General features: G+C 41.0%; 1 protein-coding gene across 4 annotated transcripts in view; it reads left to right on the forward strand.

Moving 5' to 3' along the window:
• The window catches only part of atp2b1a (ATPase plasma membrane Ca2+ transporting 1a), a 37,677-nt gene extending 32,785 nt beyond the window's left edge, over positions 1 to 4,892 (forward strand). For 2 of the 4 annotated variants that reach the window (XM_072672889.1, XM_072672890.1), the window contains exon 21: positions 2,295 to 4,892. In XM_072672889.1, coding sequence (XP_072528990.1) covers positions 2,295 to 2,624 — 330 coding nt within the window. In that variant the 3' untranslated portion in view covers positions 2,625 to 4,892. Of the gene's footprint in view, positions 1 to 22; positions 189 to 2,294 lie in introns of all 4 variants that reach the window. The other 2 variants (XM_072672891.1, XM_072672892.1) reach the window with 2 other exon arrangements.
• The last annotated feature ends 6,603 nt before the right edge of the window (positions 4,893 to 11,495 follow it).

Genomic DNA, 11,495 nt, shown 5'->3' on the forward strand with positions numbered 1-11,495 from the left:
CATGCTCTCTGATTCCTTGCAGATGGATGTAGTGAGTGCGTTCCAGAGCGGCACTTCCTTTCAGGGGGCCCTCAGGCGTCACCCCTCCAGCGCCAGCCAACAGCACGATGTAACCAATGTTTCTAGCCCTACACATGTAGCCTTTTCTACTGCCACTGCCTCCAACACAGCTTCTGCCACTGTGGGGTGTGAGTGCGTGTTTCTTAGTGCATGACAATTAACATTTCCTCCTTCACTCGCCTAACGTTCTGCATTCTTCTCCTAATGTCCCTCTCAATTAAAAAAAAGAAAAGATAAAAAAAACAGTGAGTCAAAAATAAACATCCGCACCGCTTCTTAATATAAGTGCTATTTTATTTTTCTGGAGATATCTGTGTGTATTGTCCTGAGGCCGGCGAGACTAAGGTCTCTGTGTCAGTGTTTTGTTTGATGGCTTTGGCTGGGTTTCTCAGATAAACAGTGTGTAGACATTCTAACAGGACAGCATTGTGTTTGTTGCGTCTGCAGCCGCTGCTGTGCCTCGGTCCTTCTGCGCGTGCTCACTGGGCTCTGTGACCGCTCTAGTCCTATCTGTGTGTAAATGTTTTGAGTATATGCCCATGGTCACACCAACAGCAAGATCAATCACTCTCTGCTAAAACCAGCCTTGCTAAAGGCTTTCTGTTGAGTTATTTTCAACTTGATCGAGGGCTGCCTTGCTGTGATCTCTCCTGCAGAATGATGACTTTCTTTGCCTGTCTCCGTCTCAGGCTTCTACAGGCTCATCTCCCCGAGCTAGCTGCTTACCGAGACACTACAGCCCCAACTGCGAGAGCTGTGGATGCAGGCTCCTGGAATGAATGTCCTGTGTCCTCTCTGAAATTGGATCTGTAGTTGTTCCCTCCGTCTCATTCTTGCCTTTCTTTATTTTGTCTTTCAAGTCGGTGATCATCTATCACTTTCTTCTGTCAACTTCTTGTGTTTTTTGCTCATGGATATCATGGACATACCCTCTCTCGTCTTGTTCTGTATAGATCTGTATCCGTTTATCAGATGTGTCCCTCATTCTGTATTTCATCTATTCTTTCTGTTTTATCCTTGCTGTTCTCTGCCTCTTTCTTTCACTCACTATAATCGCATAGCTTTTTGTTGTGTGCACTATGAATGTGGCCTGTTTTTCACATCTTCATATCTAGGTCTAACAGCCAATCCATGAAGTACTCACTGTATCTTTCCACACCCACAATCATATTTCCACAGCTCTTTTCAGGTCCAGTCTGGACTGAAGCTCCTTGCTCTTCAACAACGCACTGATGTTGTCTGTTTTCCTAGGTGCTCTGTTGATGGTGGTATCCTGATATATGCTTGGACAGCTGCTGTCCCATTCTTCACTAATAATTGTTTCTCTACAGCCAAAGTGTACTTTTGTCTCCAGGCTATTGTGCCAACAAAAGTCTGTAACACACCGTATTCCGTATTCCTCCTCAGATTCTGTGAAATGTGTCATGGGCTATACTCAAAGGTTTACTTCTGTTGAACAAAAGGTAGCGTCGCTCTGCATGGGTCTAAGTCTCTCGTCCGTTTGTGGAATTATTTGTGCTGTTCAGCTTAGAACTGCTTGGCTGCTCAGATTTTCTGTATCAAAACATAATCAGTGATTGATGCCCCTGCCCCCACCCCCCTCACCCACGCATGTCCAAATCAGTTAACCTCATGTGTTGAGCTGTGTCCTCTGGGTTTGTTATTTTATTTTTGTATATTTTCTTTCTTTTGTATATTATATCTTTCTCTCTTTCTGTCTCTCTCTTTCTGTCTCTCTCTTTCTGTCTCTCTCTTCTGTCTCTGTCTCTCTCTCTCTCTCTCTCTCTCTCTCTCTCTCTCGCTCTCTCGTTTGCATTTTGAATAACTGGACACTGGCTTTGAGAGTTTCTGACATTACTACTGGAAGGGGATGCACAGAGTTACTCATGTCTTTCTTTACTACCTTTTTGGGGTTTTTTTTTGTTTGTTTGTTTGTTTGTTTTTGAACCCCCTCCCCCCCTGGATTCTCTCCCTCTCTCTCAGTGGGAGAAGGAGCTCGCAGTAACATGGGAATCAGGTTTTTACTCACCACTACCAGTGTTCACGTCCTCCCGCAGCTCACACTCTCTCAAACTCACTCCAACTTAATTACAAGAAGTCTTTTTGGCCATGGTTTGACCTCTATTTAAAATGCAAAGTGTGAGTTTATGTTGAATGCCTGATATGTGTAATCCGCCGCTGTTTGAAGCTGCGAATCTGACTGAATTTCTGTCCGTGCCCCTGCTTTCTCACAGATCCGAGTGGTGAATGCATTCCGCAGCTCCCTGTCCCCTTATGAGGGGCTGGAGAAGCCAGAGTCACGCACCTCAATCCACAATTTCATGACCCATCCGGAGTTCCGGATAGAGGACTCTGAGCCCCACATCCCCCTTATTGACGACACGGATGCAGAGGACGACGCCCCAACAAAGAGAAATGCCACACCGACGCCTCCTCCTCCTCCCTCGCCCAATCAGAACAATAACGCCGTGGACAGTGGCATTCACCTCTTCTTAGACAGCAGCAAGCCGGCCACACCCTCGGCCCCAGCGAGCCCCATGCACAGCCTGGAGACATCCCTCTGATTCAGCTCCGCCCTTCCACACTCTGCACCACGCCCACCTCTTGTTTCACAGAGACGTGTGCACAGCGGACTCATGGTTGTGAGGGGGCGGAGCCGAGCGTAATCCGGGAGCTCAGCTTGTGCTTGACTGGAACAAGAGCAAGCATTCATCAGAATGTAGGGTGGTTGTGATATTGCTTCTTTTTCTTCCCTCCTTTATTTGATTCTGAACGTCCCCTCGGAGGGGGAGGGCTCTGTATTTCCACCTCTTCTTATACAGTTTTTTTCTCTCTCCCCTTTTTGAAAGTGACCTGTATTTTTTATTATGTTATTTAATTATTATTATTCTAATACTGGGGAGATGGTCTCTCCTCTTGGCTTGCAGATCAGCTGTAAGAAATTGACAAACTTTTTTTTTTTTTTTTTTTTTTGCTTCTTTTTCTGAATGGTGGTGTAAATTTCTTTGGCCCTAGTTCATTCAAATACTTCTAATTTCTACTCCATTTGGCTGTTAATATTTTGAATTATTTATGTTTTTGGATGAAGCAGGTCTGTTTACAAGTTTGTAGATACTTTTTTTTTCTTCTGTTTGTTGGTGAAGGAGCTTCCTGATGCAGAAAAACTAATAAAAAACAAATAAAATCAAATGAGAGTAATATTTCAGATACTGCTGTATTTTCAGGACAAAAGGGTGTTTCTATGGAAACTGAACTATTTTTGCCTGCAAGTTTTATTTGTTATATATTTGTGGATAAATAGAATCTTCTAGCCAAATAAATAACACTAAGGCTTGTATAGCAATGATCAGAGGTCTTGAGGTCAGTAAGGGGTACTCGGAGTTAGCTAGGTGAGGATGGGGATGCAGACAAGGACCTCAGTCAGTACATTTCCTTAGGTATTTACTACTGCTTTTACAGTTTCAAAGCTAGTTTTTCATGTTTATGGGAGCTGTATTGTGCATTCCCAGGTCACAGTTCATGATTGTTAGATAAAGTCAGTCAGTGAAATGGTTGGAACTGGAGGTTTCACCTTTTTCATTAGCTTGATTTGAAATAGAATTTAAGCCGGAGACAAATCAAAGGGAGCGTTTGGAGTTCTGTAGTGAGATATTAAAAGGAAAGGTTCATCAGTGACATTTCAGTCCCTGCCAATGTACGATAGTGAGGTTTGTGAACTGAAAAATAAATGGAAAAGAATGCAAAGGATACAAACATAACCTATTAACTTTAGATTTATTTTCGTCTTTAGGTAGTAAACCTAGTGTCGTTCAGAAAAGGTTTTTTTTTTTTTTTGACTAAAATATTTTCCCCTTATGGTTTCTAGTTTGTCAACATTTACAAAATGAAAAAAATACCAAAAAAAAAGTTTGTATTTTTTTTTTTTCTTCATTTTATTCCATAAATATTCCAGTCATAAAAAACCTACATCTGATTCGTTTGTAGAATAAATTTCACACCTGAAATACTGGAAACACTACACAAAAAAAAGAAAAAAAAAGATGAAAAATAAGGTTTTTAAGGAAAACTTGGACATACAGCAATCTCTGCACAGGGTACTTTATTTCAACTCCCTTTGGAAATTTTGATACAGACCATATAAATAAAGCTTAACTTTGTATTTTTATGGGGCATTGAGGACATCTTCTGACCTGCTGAACCAGACTTACGGGGATTTTACATAAAGTACAGAAACAGTCTGGGGGTTGGGGTGCACTTCAAACGAGGGTTGTGATTGGTTCTGCTAAGAATATATTACTCAGGGTGGCTAATAGTATGAAACAGGCTTTAAGGAAACACCTATGGTCAAATACTAACTTTTTTTAATGTTTAGAATAGATTTTGCTCTTTGCAGCAGGGTTCTGGTTTAGGCCCTCGTTTTGCTCCTCCTTTTGGGTCTGTAAGGGAAATGGGGAGAAGACACAGAAGAAAGGGATGTTCTTCAGTCAGTGCACCCAAACCTTTTTTTTTTTTTTTTTTTTTTTTTGGCATAATTTATTTTTTGTTCCTTGTGTTTATCAAATAAAAAAAGCAGCTTGAGTTTGCTAGTTAGGAAAGATGTGGACAGAAGAGAATCCATAAGTTTATTCTGTAGCTTCTTCCTGTAACAGGGATGAATGTTTTCCACCTGTTTTATGGATTTATTATTTTTTTATCTTAACATTTGGAAATAAAAGTACTTCATGTCTGTTTATCTTGAGCAATGTAAATGGTTATTGTGATTCAATTTACATTTGAAACTTGTCAAGTAATGTGTATGGTTTTTAAGAATAAAAAATTGATATTTAGCCTAATCCGAGGGCCATGTTTTCTTTAATATAAAATAAATAAATAAATTAGCAAGGTTCAGTTCATCCATTTGGTTCATTTCTCAAGATGTCACTAAAATGAGCACAAACTGCTCTATTATTAACATTTGACTGCATAGCCATTTCCCCAAGGGAGTTACGGGCTTTCTAACAGTAATAGGGTGGAGAGAAAATAGTATGCATTGGGAAGCAGTGTCTGAATCGTGGGAGAAAAATCATGCCTGAAATGTTCCTTTCAAGATAGTAGTTCTGATTTCTTCTAATAATTGTACGGCATTAAATGGAAATGTCACGAGGCTCATGGAAAATGTCGTTTAATACACAAATGGAAAATTTTGATGTCTTAATCTCATTGCTGGCAATATAATCACCTGTTCATCATTTTTAAAACTCCTTCATTTTTGTTTTTCCCTCTTTTCATTTTCTACAAATACTTTAATTATTGAGTTGTTTGTATGGTGCCTGTCTACACCTTCTATTTACATGTGTTTTGAATCCGGATCTTATCTGGATGTACTGTCTATTCTGTGGGACTATCTATCATTAAAACATGTCCCCAGCGTGACCAGAGCTGTGTCCTAAACTCTAGCTTATTCACTAAATAGGGCACTACTTTGGGTTTCCATCATTTTGTCCAAAAAAAACATAATCCAAGGTCTCAAAAGGTGTTTAAAGTATTCACATGCATTACTCATGTAGAAGTGTAGAAACTAGGTTTTAAAAAGAAGTAGAAGTATCAACTTGAGCTTTTTACTGAAGTAAAAGTGTAAAAGTACTGGTTTCAAAACTGTTTAAAGTAGAAAAGTAAAAGTAATGTAGGGAAAACAAATGCCTCAGGCCGCGCCACAGGGGCCTATAGCACACTACCCCACCTCCCCAAAAAACATTTTTCTAAAAGACATAATGACGATAATGTTCTATTAAAGGGTATCAGAATTGTAGGTTTCCGGATGGCAATATATCTGGATATTTTTTATTTATTTATTTATTTATTTATTTATTTATTAAGGAACGATGACAAGCCAGAATGAAAACAAACCAAAATGAAATAGGAGTAAAGAGGCTGTTTTTAAATGTAAGGAGTAGAAAGTACAGATAATTGCGTGAAAATGTAAGAAGTAGAAGTAAATTGTTGGCTGAAAAAAAAAATACTCCAGTGAAGTATAGATAACCAACATTTCTACTTAAGTAAGGTTTGTACTTCAGTACTTGGCTCCTCTGACCGTAATGTATCGTGTACAAACGATGTAAACTAAACAGACATGGAATATTCATCTATTGTTCCATTGCTGCCGTTGTAGAACCCCCACCCTTCCTCTAAACTGTTTGCAGTCCCCCGGAGCAGGATTAGAAACCGTTGTTTAAAATGATCATCATGTACAAGCTAAATTAGATCTCATCTGTTCACACTGGGGGACGCATTTTAATGACGAGTGTAAACAGAATCCGGTCAAAGTAGATCCAGGTACCATCCGGACGCAAAGCACATGTTAAAGCCAGGTGTAAGCAGGCCTATGAACACCCCCCTCAAGTGGGAATTTCTAGAGGGAAATTGATACCTGGGCTTAGTAATCAGCAGCAAACACGAAGTCTCTACATTCAGTGCACGGGTCTTCAGGACCAGGGTTGGGAAGCAGAGCTGGCTTTTATTCAGTAAGAGATTCTAACTGCGTGAAAAGTCACCCTTAACAGGTGACTTTGAGCACCCATAGGCACACAACTCCACAAGCATTCTTAAGCATTGGGTGCTTAGCAAGGTCCCAAAGTATGACACCCTGGGCAGAGCCAATGACCAGGGCTAGTTCATCTGGGACTATTAGAGGGATGATTTCAGTGGCTGCCTTACATAAGTGCCATTTGGCTCAGATTGCCTTACTGTCAACCCCCTATAGCACAGCTTAGTTTTATGAACGCTCTGTTTTGCTGAATGCTTCTATTGTGGCGAGGATGCAGAAACCAGAGGTAGTACAACCCAAATGAGGGTTGGTGTAGTCTAGTGGGAAACAACACCACCTTCCTTGGTGGCAGACTGGGGTTCACTTGCCCAACCAGGCAAGCACACCTCTCCTTGGACAAGATGCCTAATGCATGCTAGTCTTGGACTCTTTTGTACGACCTTTGTGAAATGATGCTTTGGAAAAGAGTGTGACCCACATTTCATAGGCTGAAAGTTAGTATATGTAGGGCAGTGATGGCAGTGGTTAAGGTTGCTGGGTTGTTTTAGCTTTTGCATTGGCTCCTGGCACCATCTATTTGCATACTGGGCATGTCTTTCCCCCTTTCACTCACCACCATGGTGGTGTCATTCTCCCTAGGATGCGGTCTGTGTTAAAGGCTATAAGAACAAGTTACTACCTTCTCTGCTGCTGACTGTGGCTTTATCTTGGCTAGATTCCAACAAGTGGACAGTGTTCAGAATTACGGCATCAGCATTTGGCTGGATTCTTGCTCTCTGTTGTGCTGCTCATGCACACCTGATTCAACTAACTTGTTAATTGGCAGGTTGAGGAAAGTCAGTAAACAGTGCAGGACTTGCAGTTCAGTTGTGAAGACGTCTATTTGAGTAACTACAACTCTACAACTTACTTTCTACAGTCGACAGTTACTGCTTAGTGAGTTCAGTGTTGGGACTCAGGGGGTTGGGTGTTCAGGGTGTTACTTACGCTCAAATGATTTGCGATGTTAAACGTATGTGGTTTAAGGCGATCGAGTTCGAACAACTCATCAGATTTTACTGTGTACAGTAATATAGAACTTACAATTTGGTTATATCTCTTTGATCATGCATCAGGAAGGGTAGCAAGCACACACTTTTGACAATGGGGGTTCTCTATAAATCATATCACACACCGTATGGAAATTTCCAATGGAGCAAAATTCAAACCTTCAAAACCAGTCACCATTCACCACTAGTACCAGCGGGCCGTACTTTGGGAGGAGTTTTGGTTGTGGGATGCGTTATGGGGGAAATGGGTGCGTTTACACTGATATAATGTGGCTTCAATTTGTCTCAGACCATCTCCTAAAGACTTTTTTTGAGCGGTCGGACTTGTACCTGGTTCAAGTGAGTTGTGGGTGTGTTTACACCTGCACTTTTCTGTGGCTTGACCATATCCAGATATAATCCTGTTGGACAATCCCAAGGCCAGGTGTGCTTTCAGGCTTTAAAATTCACTCATCAGCTCCCAGTGATGTCTTGCTCATTGAAGACAGTTTGCTTGGCATTGGTTGTTTTTCCCCCTCTACAGTTCAAGTAGTTGTTAATCTGCCAATATAAGTAGTACATAAATAAAGCAACTGTCAGACACTGTCTAGTGCTCCTGTTGTGTCTGATAAGCTTTACATGCTGTGATGTGTAAATGTAAATGTGATTTGTGACCTTTCAGACTACTTGGTTTACTTGCTTCTGTGACTGATTTGTGTGTCATCTCTCTCTCTGTCTCTCTTTCTCTCTGAAAGGCAGTTTTACCAATGGTTGCATGTACATGTAGACCAGTAGTGGCCTGACTTAAACAGACTAATTACAGAACGTAGACCCAGATTCAGACTTACTTCATCCGATTCTTGGTCACAACTGGCTACTGGTGGGCCGGTTTTGACCCAAAACAGAAATGCTGTACAAATTCTTCACATAGTAGGCTAGAGTTCTAATGCCAAGACAAACCTTAAACGTGGTGGATACAGCTTGGCCAGTTTTATGCCTTAACTGGGCAGTATTTGGCTTACTGTCTGGGGAGCTATGTCTTTCCTTCTTCCTGGCTTTCTGGAATAGACTGCTGGATTTCATTTCCTAGACCTTTCAGAGAACAGTACATTTATGCACTCCACTCCAGTGTTTCCTCAGCCTTTGAGGAAGTGGAGCTATGTCGGTGGAGATGAGGTTAATGAAGGGAAATAGATGGCCAGGGCAGAGGAGTCTGCCATTCAAGTTGCCCTTCAAGTTTATTTGTGGTAAGTGACTCACCATCATGGACCTGGATAGGTTTCCTTTTTATAGTGCTTTTCATGGATTTCATTCCAGTTGAAAGTGCTGTTCTAGCAAATGTAGGACACCTGTTTCCATTAGGTAATCAGACTGAGGCACAGGCAGCTTGCCTTTCGGTGCTCAGCATAGCAGTCTGCCACTCTGCCTTTTTGGCAACACCTCATTCCCTGAGTTTTTAAGATGTGAGTTGCAAGATGTGAGGTTCTCATGGTCCTGGTCTTTACTTCACTCATGTTTAGCAGCTGAAGATTCCTCACCGTTAATACTCAAATATCTTGTCGGTACTCATGCTAGTACAATCTGTTAGTCAGGCATCATATCCAACACAAAGGCTAGTTTGTGGACCCCCATTCTTTTGTGTGGGAGAGGACCCAGGATCTGACTCTGGAAATGGGCTCATGAGATCTCTTAGCATATTTAACCCACTTGATTTGTCAGGTATTCTTTGCAAAGGATTGCCTATTGAAACAGCTGGACAGAGGTTACACCGGCCAGGAGGGCACCGTGCTGAAGGAGGTATGACAGGAAGGGGACATAATGGAGTCAGCTGAGATCCTTACCCTAACGTCCACCCAACATGAAATGTAGGATGATGCATGTCCTCACTTAAAAGCTTTGTACCAAAGTAAGCAGATCAAAATCAGCCAGGTTCTGGTCACTGGTTAGAGCTCCATCTAATTCCTTTTTTAAATGAAAGAGGAGTTGAGTTGGCTAGTGTTCTTTAAGTACTGATTATCCCCATAGTTTCCTCATTAAAACTGACTAGTTGACCTAGATGACCTAGTTTGTCGTGATGATATGCTGAATACCCACAACATTAATACCACCTGCCTAGTATTGAGTAGGCCCCCTTTGTGCCACCACAACAGATCCAACCATTTGAAGCATGAACTGCACAAGACCTCTGCAAATGCTCTGTGGTATCTGGCAGCAGGATTTTGGCAGCAGGATGGATCGAATCAATGAGTCTTAGGTGCTCATGACACTGTCACCAGTTCAACGGTGGTTGCTTTTTTGGAAAACCTATGGTAGGTACTGACCACTGCATACCAAAAAAAAAAAAAAAAAAACAACCACAGGACCTGCCTGCTGTTCTGGGGATGCTCTGACCCAGTCAGTCATTTAGCCATTACAAATAGCCCCTTGTCAAAATGACTCAGATCTTTATGCTTAACCATTTGTCCTGCTTTTAACACATCGCCTTTAAGGACTGACTGTTCACTTGCTGCCTAATTTATCCCTATATATTAGGCAGCAATATACCTAATACCTAATATACCCCTTGAATGGCACTGTAGATAAAGATAATCAATGTTACTGCTGATCAGTATACCATCATATGTCATATGATTCTTTTGGGGGGCGCGGGGGGGGGGGGGGGGTGATACAGTTGGCTGTAACTGGACAGATGTACTGATGATGCGGTTTTCTGGTTGTGCCTTTATGCAATCATATGTAATCCTCACACTTTATGATTGTGCTGTTTCTGTTTGTTGCTAAGGCTGACAGAGCTCCACTTTGCCTCATGATATGCTGAAAGGGCATGTTCTGGATCTTGTGTGGTTTATAGATCTAAATGTTTAACATGTTAAATATATTGAAATATCCATGTATTTACGGAGTAGTGCCCTGAAACTGGACAACTCTAAAGGCAAAAGACAGGAAATGGTACTACACTAAAAAAAGCTGCTTTTAGATGAATAATTCCAGGTAATAATTTCCACTATAATACTACTATAACATCTTATATGAAATCATCTACCCACTGCTGCCTCAGCTAGTCTAAACCAAAGCCTACACCTTTCCTCTGCTGCCATCTTGTGGTTATTTATGGTTATTCAACATCTCTAGTCCTCTTTTTGAAGCTATGGGAGCTTTTTTTTTTTTTTTTTTTTTTTTGCCATTTTTGCCTTCCAAACTGTAAAAGTCAATACCACATATACTATCTGTCTGTAACACTTCTAGTACAGTAAACAAATCCAGTATCAGCATTTAACCCGGGAATAGATCAGACACACTTCAAACTGCAGCAGGACTGAAGTGTTTACTGACTGCATTTTCAGCAAAGGCTCAGAGACCCAAATGAAACACGAGCTACCTAAAACACATTCACCATTAACAAAGACCAGGCTTTTCATCTCTAACCGATCCATGCACTGTAAATTCAGTTATAGGCTTGCTCGTCCACTGTACATGCATTGTACGTATGCCTGGTCTTTAACACACACATTCCACTAAATACTAGGTCCAGCACCTGTGTTCACTTTTATATAAGGCAAGGTAAGTTCATGCTCTCTGAGGTCATGCAAAGTGCTTAACATTAGGAGGAATATACAAATATGTAAATACATTTTAAACAGGAAACTAAGAAATACAGATAGATTAAACAGATATAAAATCAGACGTTAAAAAGGGACGGCTAAGTGTAATGCTAAAAGTACACAAAAGCAGTAGAAACAAAAAAGGAAGTTGCAAAGCTTGTGTGGAAGTTGTTGACCTGTGTAAATTCATTTTTACACTTAATTATTGTTCTTTTTTTAACCCTTTTTAAAAGCTATTTTTAGCCGCAGCGCTCCCAACACTGGGAAGGCGAGGACAAGCAC

Source organism: Salminus brasiliensis, chromosome 2, assembly GCF_030463535.1.
Source record: "Salminus brasiliensis chromosome 2, fSalBra1.hap2, whole genome shotgun sequence".
In the NCBI taxonomy this organism is placed as follows: Eukaryota; Metazoa; Chordata; class Actinopteri; order Characiformes; family Bryconidae; genus Salminus; species Salminus brasiliensis.